The sequence below is a fragment of the Salmo salar genome, chromosome ssa29, assembly GCF_905237065.1.
Source record: "Salmo salar chromosome ssa29, Ssal_v3.1, whole genome shotgun sequence".
Lineage (NCBI taxonomy): Eukaryota > Metazoa > Chordata > Actinopteri > Salmoniformes > Salmonidae > Salmo > Salmo salar.
In genome coordinates, this window is record NC_059470.1 from 10,181,541 (window position 1) to 10,203,894 (window position 22,354).

At 43.8% G+C, this 22,354-nt stretch overlaps 1 protein-coding gene across 1 annotated transcript in view; it reads left to right on the top strand.

Moving 5' to 3' along the window:
- The window catches only part of LOC123731526 (disks large-associated protein 1), a 204,099-nt gene that overhangs the window by 144,458 nt on the left and 37,287 nt on the right, over window positions 1–22,354 (top strand). Inside the window, exons 3-4 of the mRNA XM_045710555.1 lie at window positions 740–1,879; window positions 4,467–4,684. Of these exons, the coding sequence (XP_045566511.1) occupies window positions 815–1,879; window positions 4,467–4,684 (1,283 nt within the window). The 5' untranslated portion in view covers window positions 740–814. The remainder of the gene's footprint in view (window positions 1–739; window positions 1,880–4,466; window positions 4,685–22,354) is intronic.

A 22,354-nucleotide genomic window follows, 5' to 3' on the forward strand; every position in this document is an offset into this window, starting at 1 on the left:
TGTTAGTGTCTTAACGACCGTTCCACAGGTGCATGTTCATTAATTGTTTATGGTTCATTGAACAAGCATATGAAACAGTGTTTAAACCCTTTACAATTAAGATCTGTATAGTTATTTGGATTTTTACGAACTATGTTTGAAAGACAGAGTTCAGAGTTGCTGAGTTTATCTATCTGTAACTGGGTGACTATTCCCTATTCCCTGACTATTTATTGGAGCTTGCTCCCTCTCATTCTTCTTAGCGGAAACAAACCCATCTACCGTATTAAATTCAAGCATATGCCTGAGATGGAAATAGAAGTGCACTGTTCTTGCTCCCTCTCACTCTTTAATTCTCTAACTCAACCCCCGCCTTTCCCCCTGTCTCTTTTCCCCTGGTGTAATCAAATTCACTAGAGCAAACATAAATGTTTGAAGACAAGCTTGAGGAGCGATTCGGAAGTCAGGAAATGCATGCAAAATGAACCGACTGCTATATTTAGATAGCCTTGAATGACAGAAGAAAGAGATGAATAGGCCTACCTGTGTCAACATCACTGTCTGTTCTCATCTGCTGAGGAGTGCCAAAAGACATTCTCATCAGCTTTAGACAATGACTATGCTAAGAGCCTATGCAAATATGTGTGCGCTAGTAATTCTCTCCCTCTCTTTTCTCTCCCTCTTGCTCTGTGTCTCTTTGTTTGTCTCTTTCTGTTGTCTATCTGTTTGTCTGTTCTGCCGGGTCTGTGTGTGTCCACAGAGCTTATTTAGCACCCCTCCGGGTTCCGGACTTCCTCCGTAGCAGTTAGATGCGTCTGTACCCTGATCTGTGACAATGACAATGAAAGGCTTGTCGAGTAGCCGGAGACACCATCACACAGTGACCTGTGACCCCTCCTATGACTCCATGACCCTGGGGCGCCAAGCCCGGCCCTACCTGCTGAACCCAGGCGATGCCCACCCGGCGGACCACCCTTACTATGCCCAGCGAAGCTCCTTCCAGTCTGAATGCGGGCCCTACCCTGACCTGGCTAGCAGCACCTTCCCCCGAAGACAATACAGCTCCCACCACGAACTGAAAGATGAGTGTGCTGTGGTACCTTACACCGGAGGCCAAGGGGGAAGCATTAAGGGGGGTGGTGGTGGTGGTGGAGGTGGAGGCAGCAACAACCGAATTCCACCGAATCTTCTGGAGCAGTTTGAGCGGCAGGCGCCGGTGCGGCACGACGGCTACCACACGCTGCAGTACAAGCGCACAGCGGTGGAACACCAGCGCAGCGACAGCCCCGGAAGGATCCGACATCTTGTCCACTCGGTCCAGAAACTCTTCACCAAGTCCCACTCCCTGGAGGGCCCATCGGGGGGCAGGGTGAATGGGGGCAAGGCCAGCCCCGATGACCCGCCCTCCAACTCGGGCACCCTGAAGCACAGCAGCAAGCGCAGCAAGAGCAAAGACCGCAGTAGGTCGGAGCCCAAGATGCGCTCGGCCATCTCAGGCTACTGGAGCTCGGACGACACCCTGGACCGCGAGATGTGCCTGTACCATCACCACAGCCCCAGCCCGGGAGGCATGCCCTCTGGGGTGATGACCATGGGCCGCCACCCAGAGAAGTCCCAGTCACAGTACTTCATGGAGCAGTACAACACCATCAGCGCCCACTCGCTGAAGACGTCGCGGAGCAACAATGACGTCAAGTGTTCCACGTGCGCCGGGTTGCCGGGATTGGGCATGGGTATGGACGGAACTGGCCAGCTGCTGAAGAAGAGCTCTTGGTCATCCACGCTGACGGTCAGCAGGGCAAGGGAGGTCTACCAGAAGGCATCGGTCAACCTGGACAAAGCCCTTGTCAAGGCTGAGACCTGCCAGCAGGGGGGCCGCCCAACCTTTCAATTCCTCCAGGTATGACAAGAACTCTTCTTCTCCTCCAGAACTCCCATCTTTACACCTCCATATCCATCCATCCATCTATCCATGTCCTCCCAGAGATTCATATGTGTGTGTGGAGAACCCTGGTCCCCTGCATGTCCACTGTCCCTTGAGACAGAGATAGAGAAGGGGAGAGGAGAGGAGGTAAGGAGGAGCAGACTTAATCTCTCTCTCACTCTATCAGCCACTTTAGGGAAATAAATGTTTAATGTGACACATCCTCATTTGTGTTGAATGTGAGACGTTCTCATATGTGTTGAATGTGAGGCATCATCATTTGTGTTGAATGTGAGATGTCCTCATGTGTTGAATGTGAGACGTCCTTATTTGTGTTGAATATGAGACTTCCTCGTTTGTGTTGAACGTGAGACGGCCTCATTTGTGTTGAATGTGAGACGTCATCCTCCTCACCTTTAACGTGATGCATCCTGTTCCATATCATCCCTGGTTGTGGACCACATTTCATTTGTCTCATGTCCTTTACATCATTACATGTATGTGTGTTTGTAATGTCTTGTGACAGCCTTGTAGCTGATTTGGTTCTGGGTGCTGAAATTACTGTGTTTGTGCTTGTGGATTTCTATGTGGAAGGATTGCATGTGGAGCCATTACTTATGTATATTATCAACTGGATTAGCCTTTAAGCTGATCTTTTACAATCACTGCATGCAGTATATTTACTTGGAAATCAGCATGATCCCATACACAGGACGTGGACATAGTCTGAACGGGCTGCTGACGTAAGATCAGAGAGAGGGGAAACAGAATGCAAAGAGGAGAAAAACACATATCCCTGAGCCTGGTGGCACCACTGTGCTCTCTCTCTCTCGCTCTCTGTTTGGGAGAAGATGAAAGAGGAAATGATTCAACTCGGACACATCCCCCTCATCTGACTGGGTGAACTGCAAACAGAAGCCCGGGGGAGGAGAGGAAGAGAAAGAGAGAGAGGGGCTAAGAGATAATAGGAGAACGTAGAGGGAAAGAGAGACGGAGAGAGAGAGTGAGAGAGAGACACAGAGAGAGAGAGCAAGACACGGAGAGAGACATGACGACAGAGAGGGAGAGAGAGAGAGAGAGAGAGAGAGAGAGAGAGAGAGAGAGAGGGAAATAGAGATAGTGTGGAGAGAGAAAGACTGGGAGAGAGAGAAAGTAAGAGGGACTAAGAGAGAGATCTTTGCAGCCATGCATTTTAACAGCTTCTCCAATCGATCAGATCAAGGACGGGTGGTGTTCTTGCAGCGGTAGCAGCATTCCTCCTGTCCCGACCTGAAAAAAGCTGCTGCTCTCTTTCTTTAACAGAGAAAGGGAAGAAAAAAGAAGCACTGTCAAAGAGGAGACATGACACTTTCACAGGCGAGCACTTTTGAATTTGAAAAAGAAGCAGAACTTCTTTCGATTTGGAGTGACATGTTGTTTAATTCTCCTGCTGCGATGTGATCTTGTTTTCCGCAACTCGCCATTCACACACACTTACAGTTGTCCCCATTCACACACGCACGCACGCATGCACACGCACACATTGACGCTCAGCCAATCTCCTCCCAATGTGTCTTGGCCAGGGTCAAAGTTCCTCGGCAGTGTATTGAACCTCTCAAATATAGATGGCCGTACAGTGCTTCTGTTTGTGTAATACCTTAACTTTATTTGGCAGGGTGTTATGTTTGTTTCTGTTTTAGATGACGAGAGACATTGGCTGCATTCCAAACATGTAAAAGACACACCCTCTCCCCTCAGCCCTCAAATTAAGTGGACATTTCTGATGACATATCATGACGTAGGATGAGTTGACACTTGTGGCATATAATTGGTATCATTCGAGTCCTCACCAGTTCCTAGATATTCTCTCTCTTTGGCGTTTTCGCTTGTTGCCCCTGAAGTCAAAAACGAGTTGTCTCCCTAGTAAACGGCCTGTTGAATGATTCTAATGCCGTTGATTATTCAGACACTCTGCTTCCATCCTAAATGACACCCTATTCCCTATATAGTGCACTACTTTTATCCAGAGCCCTATGGGCCATTTGGGATGCAGTCTTCTCTCTGTAGTGCTCCTCTCTGCCTTTCACCTCCACGTTAACTCCCCTAAAAGCCACTACTGGAGATCAGCAGTGCTGGGGCAGAACAAAAGTCCTTTGTTATTCTCTCTCTCTCTCTCTCACGGCGGCGGAGATGGCTTCTTTGCCTGCCTCTTTTTACACATTCATTAAGACAGACAGACAGGGTTGGAGAGTTTAGACATTTTAGTCCAAACAATTCACTCCTCAGTTTGATATGCGACATGCGTCACTGGGAGCAGCACAAAGGAGGGCCTCTAGTCTCTACACTCTATTGGTATGGTTCTAATACACCCCATTCAGAGTAACATTAGCGGTTTCCATTGATCAGTGCTGTGACTTTAGCGGTTAGCGGCTGGGCGGATATAGAGCATTGTTTGGACAATCCCATTCCGGGTTGGGATTGGCTGGGACAGGGTTCAGCCAGGGGTCAGAGTTGGGTCATAGTGTTTAGATGGGTGGGTCATCGCTCTGACAACGGTCACTGGCATGTTCTCAAGGTCCCACAGGTGCCCCAGGACGAGTGGAGTGGGGGATTCTCGCCCCTGGGGAAGGATGAGGAGATCCCATGTCGGCGGATGCGCAGCGGCAGCTACATCAAGGCCATGGCAGAAGAAGACAGCGGTGAATCGGACTGCAGCCCCAAGCCCTCGCCAAAGGTGCAGGCACGCCGGGCCAGCTACCTGAAGGCCACACAGCCATCGCTCACTGAGATGACCACCCTCAAGTGAGTAGATACGTACTAGCTCTTTCCTTATGTTCGATTTTCCGACACCGTTTATGTTCTGAGTTAATTTGACCCATACAGTAAGTGCATCAAGATCATAAATATATGATTTTACCCTGCCAAAATGTATTTTCTAGTAGCTGAGAATGTCCTCTTTCATTTGCCTTTTCCCCTGAGTTGATAGTCCCAACTGTTCAAAATGTATAGCCAAATGTTTGATTACTGTAAAAGTCATAAATCAATTAAATTATGACATTTTTTGCATTTCTTTTGCCAAACTTCAGATCACTGTCCCTCTGCCTCTGAACATCACAGGGAAAACATACTTATATTCTTGTGATCATCATTGATAAAGCTCTACTGCACCGAATACCATTTGTCTCTAGCACAAAGATCAATGTCAGTCAAATTTACTTCAAATTTACTTCAGATCATACTTACAGTATATCTAAGTGATCGGCTTGGTTGCACCCTTCCAGTGCAGAAAGCAGCTTGTTTCTAGGAAACACTGTTCAAAGGTCAAATTGCTGGTGTCAAATTGTGGATGAAATTGATTTCAGATCAGTGTTTCTAAGCCTCTGAGCATCACAGGGAAATCATATACAGCGGAGTCAATCACCACCTTCCGGAGACACCTGAAACCCCACCTCTTTAAGGAATACCTAGGATAGGATAAAGTAATCCTTCTAACCCCACCCCCCCCCCCCAAGAGCGTCTGCTAAATGACTTAAATGTAAATATGTAATGTAGGCACAGGGAGTCAGGAAGCAGGTGTAGTTAGGGAGTTTAATAACAATGAGCGATACAAAACAAGAGAAGCGTCTGACATGGAAACACAAACAATACTACCTGCTGACTGATATCAAAAGAGTTGTATATAAAGAGTAATTTATAAAGGGAGAAATGAAGTCCAGGTGTGACTGATGAGACGCAGGTGTGCGTAAAGATGGTTGCCAGGACCGGTGGTTAGTAAACCTGCGACGTCGAGCGCCGGAGAGGACGACGCCGGTCAGGAGGATGGACCCGAGGGTGAGGAGCGGGCCGGTCCGGATGGCGAAGTTGGAATTGTCGGAGGATGTTGGGATCTAGAATGTCGTCCACCGGAACCCAACACTGCTCCTCTGGATCTTACCCCTCCCAGACCACCAGTTACTGGAGCCGATCCCCACGACATCGGGAGTCCAGGAGTGATCTGACAGCATAGACGGAGCTCCCCTCGATGTCAAAGGGAGGCTGAGGGATGTCATTGGGGACGGCATCAGCCAGAGGACCAGGAACCACCAGCCTGAGGAGGGAAACATGAAAAGATGGTGAGATCCGTTACTTAGTGAGCAGTTGTAATCTGTAAGTTACCTCGTTGACCCTCCGGAGGACCTTGAATGGCCCCACAAACCGGGGACTCAGCTTTTTACAGGGTAGGTGGAGCGGGAGGTTCCTGGTGGAGAGCCCAACATGTTCACCAGGATGGAACACGGGAGCCTCACTGCGGTGGCAATCCGCCTGCTCTTTCTGATGGTGGGCTGGAGTCTCATGTGGGTATTGTTCCATACCTCTTCTGCACGCCTGAACCACTCATCCACTGCAGGAGCTTCGGTCTGGCTTGGAGTCCACTGAGCCAGGACTGGCTGATAACCCGAACACAGTGGAAGTGAGTCAGCTCGGTGGAGGAGTGTTAAATCAAATCAAACTTGATTTGTCACATGCGCCGAATACAACAGTGAACTGTGAAACGCTTACATACAAGCCATTAACCAACAGTGCAGTTCAGTTCAAGAAATATAATATTTACTAAATAAACTAAAGTAAAAATAAAAAAAGTAACAGTAGAATTACATAACAATAACGAAGCTATATACAGGGGGCCCGGTTCCCTAGTAAATGTGTGGGGGTACAGGTTAGTCGAGGTAATTTGTACATGTAGGTAGGGGTAAAGTGACTATGCATAGATAATAAACAGCGAGTAGCAGCAGTGTAAAAACAAAGGGAGGGGGGGGCAATGTAAATAATCCGGGTGGCCATTTGATTAATTGTTCAGCAGTCTTATAGCTTAGGGGTAGAAGCTGTTAAGGAGCCTTTTGGACCTAGACTTGGCGCTCCGGTACCGCTTGCCGTGCGGTAGCAGAGAGAACAGTCTATGACTTGGGTGACTGGAGTCTTTGACAATTCTTTGGGCCTTCCTCTGACACCGCCTGGTATATAGGTCCTGGATGACAGGAAGCTTGGCCCCAGTGATGTATTGGGCCATACGCACTACCCACTGTAGCGCCTTACGGTCAGATTCCGAGCAGTTGCCATACCAGGCGGTGATACAACCGGTCAGGATGCTCTCGATGGTGCAGCTGTATAGCTTTTTGAGGATCTGGGGGCCCATGCCAAATCGTTTCAGTCTGCTGTGAGGGAAAAGGTGTTGTCGTGCCCTCTTCACAACTGTCTTGGTGTGTTTGGACAATGATAGTTCGTTGGTGATGTGGACACCAAGGAACTTGAAGCTTTCAACCCGCTCCACTTCAGCTCTGTCGATGCAAATGGGGGTCTGTTTGGCCCTCCTTTTCCTGTAGTCCACGATCATCTCCTTTGTCTTGCTCACAAAGCTGAACAAGAGACTTCTGTTTATTGTTTTTTAAAGCTGACAGTGTTTTTATATACTTGCATTTTATTTTGGATCCTACGGCTATGTTGGGTGGTGTAGGGATGTTATATGATGTACTGTTTTATCTTTAACTCATTCAGTACAAACATAGTTTAGTGTTTTATCTTTTGTTTTATATGTAATGTGGGTGCTTCGGTATGTTTGGACCCCAGGAAGAGTAGCTGCAGTTAATGGGGATCGCTAATAAATACAAATACATTGAGGGAGAGGTTGTTGGCCTGGCACCACACTGACAGGTCTTTGACCTCCTCCCTATAGGCTGTCTCATCATTGTCGGTGATCAGGTCTTCCACTTTTCACGCACTCCTGAGGGCAACCAGTGTTGAGGATCAACGTGGCGGATGTGTTGTTGCCTACCCTTACCACCTGGGGGCGGCCTGTCAGGAAGTCCAGGATCACAATGAATTCTGGGCATTGTCATGACTTTACTTTCATTAATCTGATGACTGTTATTTATTTAATCAACAAATTATGTTTAATTGTTACCCAATTTAAAGTAATCATGTAACAATTAACTCATTAGGATTTGCGGCACAACAAGAGCAGTTGTTTAAAGAGTTACCATCTCCCGAATGAAACATCCATAAAACAGGCAACGTACTAATCATAACCTCTTATCATATCATCATTCTGAACAGTCATAACCTCCCTAGCAGACTGACACAATATGGTGGCTTTGTACAAAGAAGACAAGAGGGAGGGAGAGAGAAACTATTCTCACAGTAATCATATACTTTGCACACGAACTGCCGCCCGTTTGAAGTAAGAAATCATTAATGTATTTACGTGTGAATGCCTTCATTCGCCATTTATCTCTGCCGGAACCATCCCTCCTTAGGAAGGGATTGTCAGAAATTGATCCGGACCCATCTCTTCTACTGTTGTTCACTCTGGATGATGCTCCTTTGAAGATAGGCTAGCCAGCCGTGTCGATGGTCCCATTGGGTGATAAGAGTAGCATACTATGGTGATTTGAGAAGAGCAGTACATTCCTATCTTAACAAAATTACTTTCATACATGTAATACCAACATGTTTCAAGCAGACCACCATAGTCCCTGTGCCCAAGAACACTAAGGTAACCTGCCTAAATGACTACCGACCCGTAGCACTCACATCTGTAACCATGAAGTGCTTTGAAAGGCTGGTCATGGCTCACATCAACACCATTATCCCAGAAACCCTAGACCCACTCTGATTTGCATACCGCCCCAACAGATCCACAGATGATCCAATCTCTACTGCACTCCTCACTGCCCTTTGCCACCTGGACAAAAGGAACACCTATGTGAGAATGCTATTCATTGACTACAGCTCAGCGTTCAACACCTTAGTGCCATCAAAGCTCATCACTAAGCTAAGGACCCTGGGATTAAACACCTCCCTCTGCATCTGGATCCTGGACTTCCTGACGGGCCACCCCCAGGTGGTAAGGGTAGGTAACAACACATCTACCACGCTGGTCCTTAACACGGGGGCCCCTCAGGGGTGCGTGCTCAGTCCCCTCCTATACTCCCTGTTCACTCATGACTGCACAGCCAGGCATGACTCCAACACCATCATCAAGTGTGGTTGGCCTGATCACCAACAATGACGAGACAGCATATAGGCAGGAGGTCAGAGACCTGGCCGTGTGGTGCCAGGACAACAACCTCTCCCTCAACGTAATCAAGACAAAGGAGATGATTGTGGACTAGAGGAAAAGGAGGACCGAGCACGCCCACATTCTCATCGATGAGGCTGTAGTAAAGCAGGTTGAGAACTTCAAGTTCCTTGGTGTCCACATCACCAACAAACTAACATGGTCCAAGCACACCAAGACAGTCGTGAAGAGGGCATGACAAAACCTATACCCCTCCGGAGACTGAAAAGATATGGCATGGGTCCTCAGATCCTCAAAAGGTTCTACAGCTGCACCATCAAGAGCATCCTGACTGGTTGCATCACTGCCTGATATGGCAACTGCTCAGCCTCCAACCACAATGCACTACATAGGGTACTGCATACAGCCCAGTACATCACTTGGGCCAAGCTTTCTGCCATCCAGGGCCTATTTACCAGGTAGTGTCAAGTGAGTAAGGCCCAAAAAATTGTCAAAGACTCCAACCACCCTAGTAATAGACTGTTCTCTCTGCTACCCACAGCAAGTGGTACAGGAGCACCAACTCTAGGTCCAAAAGGCTTCTAAACAGCTTCTACCCCATAACCATAAGACTACTGAACATCTAATCAAATGGCTACCCAGACTATTTGCATTGCCCCCCCCCCCCTTTATGCTGCAGCTATCTCTGTTATTATCTAGGCATAAGTCACTTTAATAACTCTACCCACATGTACAGTTGAAGTTGGAAGTTTACATACACCTTAGCCATATACATTTAAACTCCGTTTTTCACAATTCCTGACATTAATCCAAGTAAAAATTCCCAGTCTTAGGTCAGTTAGGATCACCAATTTATTTTAAGTATGTGAAATGTCAGAATAATGGTAGAGAGAATGATTTATTTCATCACATTCCCAGTGGGTCAGAAGTTTACATACAGTCAATTAGTATTTGGTAGCATTGCCTTTAAATTGTTTAACTTGGGTCAAACGTTTCGGGTAGCCTTCCACAAGCTTCCCACAATAGGTTTTTGCCCATTCCTCCTGACAGAGCTGGTGTAACTGAATCAGGTTTGTAGGCCTCCTTGCTCGCACACGCTTTTTCAGTTCTTCCCACAAATGTTCTATAGGATTGAGGTCAGGGCTTTGTGATGGCCACTCCAATACCTTGAATTTATTGTCATTAAGCCATTTTGCCACAACTTTGGAAGTATGCTTGGCGTCATTGCCCATTTGGAAGACCCATTTGCGACAAAGCTTTAACTTCCTGACTGATGTCTTGAGATGATGCTTCAATATATCCACGTAGTTTTCCTGCCTCGTGATGCCATCTATTTTGTGAAGTGCACCAGTCCCTCCTGCAGCAAAGCACCCCAAACATGATGTTGCCACCCCCGTGCTTCACATTTGGGATGATGTTCTTCGGTTTGCAAGCCTCCCTCTTTTTCCTCCAAACATAACGATGGTCATTATAGCCAAACAGTTCTATTTTTGTTTCATCAGACCAGAGGACATTTCTCCAAAAAGTACGATCTTTGTCCCAATGTGCAGATGCAAACCATCATCTGGCTTTTTTTATGACGGTTTTGGAGCAGTGGCTTCTTCCTTGCCGAGCGGCCTTTCAGGTTAGGACTCGTTTTACCGTGGATATAGATACTTTTGTACCTGTTTCCTTCAGCATCTTCACAAGGTCCTTTGCTGTTGTTCTGGGATTGATTTGCACTTTTTGCACTAAAGTACATTCATCTCTAGGAGACAGAACACATCTCCCTCCTGAGCGGTATGATGGCTGCCTGGTCCCATGGTGTTTATACTTGCATACTACTGTCTGTACAGATGAACGTGGTACCTTCATGCATTTGGAAATTGCTCCCAAGGATGTACCAGACTTGTGGAGGTCTACAATTTGTTTTCTGAGGTCTTGGCTGATTTCTTTTGATTTTCCCATGATGTCAAGCAAAGAGGCACTGAGTTTGAAGGTAGGCCTTGAAACACATCCACAGGTACACCTCCAATTGACTCAAATGATGTCAATTAGCCTATCATAAGCTTCTAAACCATTACATAATTTTCTGGAATTTTCCAAGCTGTTTAAAGGCACAGTCAACTTAGTATATGTACATTTCTGACCCACTGGAATTGTGATACAGTGAATTATAAGTGAAATAATCTGTCTGTAAGCAATTGTTGGAAAATTACTTGTGTCATGCACAAAGTAGATGTCCTAACCGACTTGCCAAAACTATATTTAACAAGAAATTTGTGAAGTGGTTGAAAAACGGGTTTTAATGACTCCAACCTAAGTGTATGTAAACTTCCGACTTCAACTGTATATATCACCTCAATGACCTCAACTAACTGGTGCCCCTGCACGATGACTCTGTACCGGTACCCCCTGTATATATCCTCGCTATTTTTATTTTACTGCTGCTCTTTAATTATTTGTTACTCTATTATTTTTGGGGGTATTTTTCTTAAAACCACATTGTTGTTTAAGGACTTGTAAGTAAGCATTTCACTGTAAGGTCTACACCGGTTTTATTCGGCGCATATGACAAATACAATTTGATTTGATTTGAAATTAGGTCTTATATAGTGGACCTAAAAATGCTTAGTCCTGGCTGGTTCACCCCTACATTTACTTTAACAAACAGTATAGTTATCCATAATTCTAGCATTATGTTACGGCTGTCGTAGAGAGGGGATCAAAGCGCAGCGTGGTGAGTGTTCATGATTTTATTTCACTATGAAACACTCGAACAAAATAACAAAACGAAAACAAGCCAACAGTTCTGTCAGGTACAGAAAACTAAACAGAAAACAACTACCCACCAACACAGGTGGGAAAAGGCTGCCTAAGTATGATTCCTAATCAGAGACAACGATAGACAGCTGACTCTGATTAGGAACCATACTCGGCCAAAACAAAGAAATACAATACATAGAATGCCCACCCCACACCCTGACCTAACAAAATAGAGAAATAAACCATCTCTCTCAGGTCAGGGCGTGACACATTAACTTTTCTCATCACAGTCATAATTACAGATCAGTATCTCAATGCATTCTTAGTCTAAATTACTATAAATGTCGCAGTGTGTCGACCTCCACAATCAACTTGATACCCCAAATAAATGATTTTGGACATGTCTAAATCAATTACGGGCACAGTTGACCAACCTGCTCCCTAGCCTAGTGGTTAGAGCTTTGGGCCAGTAACTGAAAGGTTGCTGGATCGAATCCTCAAGCTGACAAGGTAAAAATATGTTGTTCTGAGCAAGACAGTTAACTCCCTGGCACTCAATCTTCTTGCGTTTCTTCTTCAGATAGCGTTACAGTTCATCTTCCAAATGGCAGTGGTGGAAAAAGTACACCATTTTCAAGACACCTTGAACCTCTTACATCTAGACGTTCCGCTAGCGGAACACCTGCTCCAATATCCAATGATGGGCGTGGCGCGAAATACAAAGTCCTCGAAATTCCGAAAACTTCCATTTTTCAAACATATGACTATTTTACACCATTTTAAAGACAAGACTCTCCTTTATCTACCCACACCGTCCGATTTCAAAAAGGCTTTACAGCGAAAAGCAAAACATTAGATTATGTCAGCAGAGTACCCAGCCAGAAATAATCAGACACCCATTTTTCAAGCTAGCATATAATGTCACAAAAAACAAAACCACAGCTAAATGCAGCACTAACCTTTGATGATCTTCATCAGATGACACTCCTAGGACATTATGTTATACAATACATGCATGTTTTGATCAATCAAGTTCATATTTATATCAAAAACCAGCTTTTTACATTAGCATGTGACGTTCCGAACTAGCATACCCACCGAAACTTCCGGTGAATTTACTAAATTACTCACGATAAACGTTCACAAAAAACATAACAATTATTTTAAGAATTATAGATACAGAACTCCTTTATGCAATCACTATGTCCGATTTTAAAATAGCTTTTCGGTGAAAGCACATTTTGCAATATTCTGAGTAGATAGCTCGCCATCACGGGCTAGCTATTTTGACACCCACCAAGTTTGGCCCTCACCAAACTCAGATTTACTATAAGAAAAATTGGATTACCTTTGCTGTTCTTCGTCAGAATGCACTCCCAGGACTTCTACTTCAATAACAAATGTTGGTTTGGTTCCAAATAATCCATAGTTATATCCAAATAGCGGCGTTTTGTTGTGCGTTCAAGACACTATCCGAAGGGTGACGAAGGGTGACGCGCCCGGCGCGTTTCGTGACAAAGAATTTCAAAATATTCCATTACCGTACTTCGAAGCATGTCAAACGCTGTTTAAAATACATTTTTATGCGATTTTTCTCATAAAAAAGCGATAATATTCCGACCGGGAGTCGTTGTTTTCGTTCAAAGACTGAAAATAAAAACATGGAGTCTTCTCGTGCACGCGCCCCCAGTCTCATTGTTCTCAGATCGACCACTATCCAAATGCGCTACTGTTTTTCAGCCATGGCCTGCAAAGTCATCATTCACCATTCTGCCGCCTTTTGAGAGCCTATGGGAGCCGTAGGAAGTGTCACGTTACAGCAGAGAACCTCAGTTTTCAATAAAGAGAGTGTAGAAGGCCAAGAAATGGTCAGAGAGGGCGCTTCCTGTAAGGAATCTTCTCAGGTTTTGGCCTGCCAAATGAGTTCTGTTATACTCACAGACACCATTCAAACAGTTTTACAAACTTTGGAGTGTTTTCTATCCAAAGCTAATAATTATATGCATATTCTAGTTTCTGGGCAGGAGTAATAATCAGATTAAATCGGGTACGTTTTTTATCCGGCCGTGAAAATACTGCCCCCTATCCATAACAAGTTAAAAGAAAATTACTCAAGTAAAAGTGAGTACCCAGTAAGATACTAGTTGAGTAAAAGTCTGAAATTATTTGGTTTTAAATGTAGTTACAGTAAGTATCAAAAGTAAAAGTATATGTTAATTTCAAAAGACTTATAGTAAGCAAACCAGACGACACAATTTTCTTGTTGTTTTTAGCCAGGGGCACAATTCAACACTCTTTAGTGAGTCTGCCAGATCAGAGGCAGCAGGGATGACCAGGGATGTTCTCTTGATAAGTGCGTGAATTATACAATTTTTCTGTCTTGCTAAGCATTCAAAATGTAAAGAGTACTTTTGGGTGTCAGGGAAAATGTAAGGAGTAAAAAGTAACATATTTTCTTTAGGAATGTAGTGGAGTTAAAGTCAAAGTTGTCAAAAATATAAATAGTAAAGTAAAGTACAAATACCCCATATTTTTACTTATGTACTTTACACCACTCCCCAATGGCACACATGTTCAAAGTCCCGATTTCAATGTCTGATGAATAATCAGACTTTCCCAAACAGACTAATGTCTCACCTAGGCTGACACCACCTTTACCATCCATTATGTCTTGTCAATTTGCCAACCAGTTATACCAGCAACATGAGAGATGTTTGGAACGGTTCTCTCCCAATGCTCACTCCACTGGATACTGTGTACAGGTTGCTGGCTCGGTCTCAGGTCTCACGGTAGAAGTGGTGAGGGACCATACTGAATGCCATTTTCGCCATTTCTTCAGCCGGTCAGCGGGAATTTGATGTCCACACTGTTCTCGGCCGAATTATCCCTTCCATGCATATAGATACCATTTGTGGTCACCTTCGCCATAACCTCGAGAGAGGATAGACCAGAACAACAGTTTAGTTTAGGGCATTTCTGATTCAAGAAATCCAAACAAATGATTTACTGCATGACAAATTGTTACTTCTACCAATATTCTCAATACAAATTTGTAAGACACATGTCAAAGAGAATAACAACACAGTTTAATTTTTTTTCAAAATGGCTTATACTCCCCAATCATATTGATGACCTCACTGCAGAGTTACATGGTTAGGGAGTTAGACGGCTAATTCTTATCGAGAAATCTCGACCATCCAGCAGACCCAATCTGGTAAGATTTATATTAATAAAGCAAGACAGAAACAGAACAAACAAAACAAACAGCAATACACTTCTGCATATATTATTTCATACACTTCTTCCTTTTACAGGCAGGCATGTGAACAAAATACATTTGCATATTTAACCAAAAAGCCTCAGGGGACTAGTAATCCCCCCCTTTGACACATGAATCACATCGTGATCAATGTGTAAAAACAACAACAACACTGCTGGTTAAATAAATGGGAAACATTTCAAAGGGACACCACATCCTCTCCTAAAGGAGAAAATAAACAATTTGTTCAATCTTAATCAGTCCAAACAATAAAAAAATAGTTCCAATGAACTTCCCATTTCCTTTCTTTCCCACTTTCTTTGTTACTTTCACTAACTACATATCTGCTTACTTTAACTCATACTCCCTCTCAATCACCATCACCCAGTACAGTTCTCTTCCCCTCAAATACTTCTTTCCCTCTACAATCTCTCCGTCTAACGTTACTTTACCAGGTGAACAAAAAGTACAAAATTATAGGCAAAACGTGATCACTTCTGTTAACAGGGAGGCCACTGTCCTCCCTCCACTCTTTAATCATTAGTGTTTTAATCCACTCCAACATTTACTGTCTATACTATAACCAATCCCTATCAAATTATCCATAAAGGGACCAACTCACAATACTTTTCTCACCCCTTACATACATACGTCTAAGTTTGGATGTGCAAGTTTGTATAATATTATTATTATTACTTCATCAAATCTCCAGTAATCGATTATACACACATACAATTTCTCAAATGTTTTTTTCTTAATATCTTCACAGAATCCATATATCGGAACCCCTAGATAACATTATATATCGAAACGTATTATCCAAATACAGTACTCAACTCTCACTTCTCTATTTTCACAACTCATAGCTCTCAGGCTACATACACCTTTAATCTATGCCTACAAACAGTACTGCCAATGCCAATCCCCTCTCTGGGATTTAGGATCCTTGTCACTACTTTTATTTTCACTACAAATTCATGTTTAAATTGACTGACTGAGTTGGTTGTCCTGTTCAGATTTATGAATGTGGTGTGTTCCCCCAGGTAATCATTAGTGGAGGTCTGGTCAGGGCGGGTCCACATCGTCTTTGGTCAGACAGGAATTTCCCTCACTCTCCCATAGAGAGTGCCACCGGTGTCTCCTTCAAAGACCTTCACTAATGCTCTCCCCAGACAGAATCACACATCCTTTTCATGACGCCATTAAACTCGGTCCACCCGCATAGCACTATGTGGTAGAGCATCCCACTTCTGACACCAATCCCATCTTGAGTTCCTATCTCATTCAAACTCACAAAATAGAGGAGTGATTAATTCCTACCACCTAAATCATGTAATTGCATGGCTGCTAAAATATTGTCTAATTTGTCGTTGAACCACTGGAGAACTAATCCAAATTGGTATCTTACCCACATAAAAAGTAGACACAGTTTTGCTATGATACTTAGTTTCAACTGTATGAGAAACAGTTCTTCCAGTCCTCTGATCTCTTAGCACTGTCTGTTGGCTGTGGGTTTAAATTCTAGAGAAGTATTTTCTTATTTCTAAAATTGGGTTTGGTTTATAGCTATCACAGGTGCACCTTACCATTTTATACCATATCATTTCAATGCATTTCTATTCAACTCTTACTGATCAGTTCCACAGGCTCACCAAGTTGAGAACGTTCCTCAGAACTTCACACATTAGTCTTGTTGCCCCGGTCACCAGGCTCACCTAATTGAGAGTGCTCCTCAGAGCCTCCCACACTAGTCTCGTTGACTCATCTCCAAGAATGTCATGGAAGTTCCAAAGAATCAGGAGAGACTTGGATAATTGTTCAAGTAATCATACTGTAATATTGATTAATTATTGCAATAATGGAGCTGGTCAACGACCACCCGTAGGTGATTCGTTGAGAGCCCGACAATACAGGAAATGCTTAGTCCTGGCTGCTTCCACCACACAGTGGCAGATCAGGGCATCATAAGCTACCTTGTTTTCGTCTTGTGGCTATGTGTATTGGGTCATAGCGCACAAACAAGTGATAACATTACTTCCGTTAGTACTCTCTGTTCAAGTCAGCCTCTGTTCTTTTCATATATGTGCATTGACGTTTAGCATTAAGAACTATTAAAGTAATTCTTCATTATATTGTCTTTGCTATACAAGCTTAAAGATGTTATACAGGATTTTTCCCTCTCACAGTTCCCCTCTTGTGGGTTCAATCTTGGAAGGATTCTGAAAGTTGCAACCCACCATAAAAATGACCACGGGATGTCCTTGTTTGTGGATCATTGTAGCATTGTAGTTTCCCCTGGTAGGATTTCTGCAAGCTGCAGACCACCACAAGAATGGCCAGGGGATGTCCTGGTTGTGGATCGTTGTTCCGGACCCGTCGTCCAGGCTGGTGGATCTAGTCAGTAACTTAGACAGACGTTAACCTCTTACATCTAGACGTTCCGCTAGCGGAACACCTGCTCCAATATCCAATGATAGGTGTGGCGCGAATTACAAATTTCTCAAAAATACAAAAACTTCAATTTTTCAAACATATTACTATTTCACAGCATTTTAAAGACAAGACTCTCCTTTATCTAACCACACTGTCCGATTTCAAAAAGGCTTTACAGCGAAAGCAAAACATTAGATTATGTCAGCAGAGTACCAAGCCAGAAATAATCAGACACCCATTTTTCAAGCTAGCATATAATGTCACAAAAAACAAAACCACAGCTAAATGCAGCACTAACCTTTGATGATCTTCATCAGATGACAACCCTAGGACATTATGTTATAAAATGCATGCATGTTTTGTTCAATCAAGTTCATATTTATATCAAAAACCAGCTTTTTACATTAGCATGTGACGTTCAGAACTAGCATACCCCCCGCAAACATCCGGTGAATTTACTAAATTACTCACGATAAACGTTCACAAAAAACATAACAATTATTTTAAGAATTATAGATACAGAACTCCTCTATGCACTCGATATGTCCGATTTTAAAATAGCTTTTCGGTGAAAGCACATTTTGCAATATGCTCAGTAGATAGCCCAGCCATCACGGCTAGCCATTTAGACACCGACCAAGTTTAGCCCTGATCAAACTCCGATTTACTATTACAAAAGTTTCATTACCTTTGTTGTCTTCGTCAGAATGCACTCCCAGGACTGCTACTTCAATAACAAATGTTGGTTTGGTCCAAAATAATCCATCGTTATATCCGAATAGCGGCGTTTTGTTCGTGCGTTCCAGACACTATCCGAAATGGTAAAGAAGGGTCGCGCGCATGGCGCAATTCGTGACAAAAAAATTCTAAATATTCCATTACCGTACTTCGAAGCATGTCAACCGCTGTTTAAAATCAATTTTTAGGCCATTTTTCTCGTAGAAAAGCGATAATATTCCGACCGGGAATCTCCTTTTCGGCAAACAGAGGAAAAAATCACAAAGACGGGGGCGGTCAGGTCACGCGCCTAAGCCCAGAGTACCTTGATCGGCCACTTGAGAAAGGCGATAATGTGTTTCAGCCTGGGGCTGGGATGACGACATTCAGGTTTTTCCCGGGCTCTGAGCGCCTATGGACGACGTAGGAAGTGTCACGTTAGAGCAGAGATCCTTAGTAAAAGATAGAGATGGCAAAGAAGTTCCAGAAATGGTCAGACAGGCCACTTCCTGTAAAGGAATCTCTCAGGTTTTGACCTGCCATTTGAGTTCTGTTATACTCACAGACACCATTCAAACAGTTTTAGAAACTTTAGGGTGTTTTCTATCCATATATAATAAGTATATGCATATTCTAGTTACTGGGTAGGATTAGTAACCAGATTAAATCGGGAACGTTTTTTATCCAGCCGTGAAAATACTGCCCCCTAGCCATAAGAGGTTAATAACACACAACACTCACGAAATACATCATTACTTTTCTTCCCCAAATGAGTGGCGTTGTGGCACTAACTGGTGGTTGTTTGTGGCTCTATCATTTCCTAAGTGTCAAAGAAATTAAAATAAAATGAAGATTAAAACACAAATGAAAAGGTATACAAAATATAGTTACCACACTTTAATAATCTAATTGGACTCTATTCTATATACGTCCACGGTTTTGGCTAAATGACGCTATCATTGCATTTTGTGTAATGTCATATCTAGGGTGGTGTGTTGCTTAGGACACTATCCTAAGTTGATAACTACATGATAAATATACAGCTGTAAGGCACTAGCTTCGGACAGTCTACAGGTATGACCTATGGACCTCTGGGGAGAAACTGGTGATACATTTTTTCCTGTAGAGTCAAAGGGGATTCCGGATCTATTTTCAACTTTACCAAGGCTGGTATTTTGCTCAGACACTTAAGTTATCCTAGTATAAATCTTCATAAAATGTTCTGTTGTACATGTGCGTTTATGCTTACACAAGCGCACATGCCAAGGGAAAGAAAACCAAGTATCCTGGTAGGCTGCAACCTGTTCAGAATGAGTCCGACGTCATCAGATAATTTCCATGTCAATGATCGTGTGTCAGTAAGAATTGGTGCCGACCTCAAACCATATGCCAAGGGAACCTGTAGTGGTTTTACTACAAGTCAATGTGTCTTATACCATTGTAGTGGCGATAGGTATGAAGGAGTCTATTTCATAGCTATGTTATCCACGGAGGAGCTAACCTCACGACGGAAGCACTGAACCAGTCGTACGCGGTGTGATCATGGTTCATGATTTCTAATAACCTTCCTCCTGAATGGAGGGTTCTATTTATTAGCATCATGTGTGTTAACCATCAGAAGAGTGTTTTGGAGATTGCATGTGTTACAATCTGAGTGACTACTACCTCCTCTGTCGCTGTTATCAATGGAAATTCGACTTGTTAGGTCTCTACCTTCTTACTGACTGTGGCTGTACTGACTGTTGCTTGCATTGGTACTGGTAACCATGGGGACCAGCTATCCTACTAATTTATTCTGAAATGTTATCCTACCGGAACACATGATTCGAGCATTTTACTAGTCGCATTGTAGTTGAGACTACACATGGCAAGGAATGATTATTTAAACAATTTTTGGGGGGGGAGGTGGAAAGTCCACTGGACTTCTTTTACGACCAGTGTGGTACACCTCAGTGATGTATTCTCAAGATGTATTCTAAGGTTATCCCCGTCAAGGGCTTGTCCGCTCCTCTCAAATTTACAACTTGATTTGTTTCCTGATCGTCGGTCTTTTACAGTGTTGCACGTAGTCTCGACCCCACCCCACTGGCCTCGACAAGGCTCATAATGGGTCTGGGCTGGTATTCCCCCCCTTTGTGTTTCAGGACCCCTCACCAGCGGTTGGTGTTGGTGTCCGAGGCACAAACGAAAAGGTCAGACCCTTTGTACGAGCCGCGTTGTTAGTAGATTGGCTGTAACCTTCCAACCAAATCTCCTGGTGTTTGTGCTTCAAAATACTCAGTGGCTATCGTGGCCTGCCAGTCACCACCGCATCTGCATGTGGCAACCGTTCCAGTACTTGCAAACTGGCGATATCGCACAGTGTTTCACCAGTTGGAATCACTGGGTCAGTGGCGGGACTGACAGCGTTAGTTTCATTGAAAGGGGTTTCAGTTCCTCTCAAAGCGGTAAATGTATCTTCGGAAGCAGAGTCCACTCTGAACAGATGCTTTGTTTCCTGATACGGAAGTGTCTGAAGGACAAGAGAAGTTAATCTTAGCTACAGTATTGCATGATTCCAAGGAGGTGGGAAGTTGCTCGCTCACAAAGATGACTGGCTCGAAATACTGAAAAGAATAGTCTATCAGGTTCGCTGATTGAATGTGACAAGATATCGTAATATCTGCTTGAGTCAGATTCTGCACCAAGAGGTATCGAAATGTCTGTTTCCCAAGGGGCCCTTTCGACAGATACTCCTCGTGGATGACTGTGTTGCAACCAGTGTTGGGAGAAGACAGTATGCAGTGGAGACGGCACGGTTACCTGTGACCACAATTGGTTGTTTTTCCAATCCATCAGTGGGACCAAACGATCCATCAAGTCTGCTCTGAGTAGCAGGTGTTCAGTTTCGAGATGTGTCATTTGTGTTCATGGTGAAAACAGATCGAATAATCTGGGTTTGAGTGGAATTGGCTATTGCGATGTTGTTTACCATCTGTGTTTACAACATTTGTATCTGAGTCTATAGTCAAAGCCCGTGGGCTTGTTTCTTAATCAAGTGGTTCCTTGATAGTTGATCGTTTACATCCTCACAAATGGTGTTAATTTTGGCAGACATGTTGTCCAGCAATTCCACGACTAGTCATGGTGATATATCTTTTTCCACTTTCTCAAATTGTTGCTGCGTTTGTACTTCTCTTAGCAGAGCTTCTAGAGAGCATCGGTTTACATTTTGATCGTCATTGAACCCTTTGTACCACTTGTTACCCTTGTGCTCTGACACTGTGTTGGGTGCAGGAATGTAGCGATCAGGTTGATTGTACCGGTAGTCGTTTCACTGGGAACTTATTTTATAGTTATTTTGACCGCAGTGGTTATTGGTATTGTGGTTTCGTGGTAGATACCATTGTTGTGCATCATCTCTCAACGCACATATCCCCGATAACGTACCCTCTAACTGGAGTGAGTGCTCCTGTTCAATCTTCAAACCCGAGATGTCAGGGCTCTTAGCGCGGCTCACTTTTGTTGCTTCAAAAACGGTGCTCACAAGCTCTCTGAGTTCTGAGATTGGCAAACCAACGTGGGCTGTAGGGCCCAACTAGATAATGACATGGGGATACATGTTTGACAGAAACATTTGTTTGAATGGCAATAGCTCTTCTATTCCTGTTTCAGTGAGTCGGCCAAAGTAAGCAGAACGAAGCCTATGATAGTATGCTTGTGGGTGTTCATTCTAAGCTTGTTTGACAGTGTTAGTCAGTGAGCTGTCGTGTTTGCGTGTCACAGAACCACTGAATTCTATTTTCAAAGCCGTGGCAAGTTTTGCGTAGTCCTTTTGCATGTTGAGATTGGTTGAACTGCCGCCCGTTTATAAGTGTAACCAGTTGTTACAAATGTGAGAAGCCGTTGGCTCCCTTCCCCCCCCAAAATTACTGCCGTCTTTCACCGCAAGGTGTCACTTACCCCTGAAAGCTGAACTCACAATGGATTCCAGCAGAGGTGCGACTTCCGTCGCTCAAGGTGTGGGTTTTCGCTGTGAACAAAGGAAAATGGCTGCTCTCCCTTTGTTAGCTTAGTATCTAATGCAAAGCTAGCCATTGTTGTACAAGAATGTTCACTTCCAAGCACAAACAGGTTCCCCTTCAATTTGGGAACTGGGATTTACTCAACCCAATCGCCGTTTCTTGCTAGCAATGTTACCGGAACACGCGATATCATAAATAAATATTCGCTGTGTATACTCACGCTTCTGAAGCATGATAGACAGAGACATAATACTTCGCTT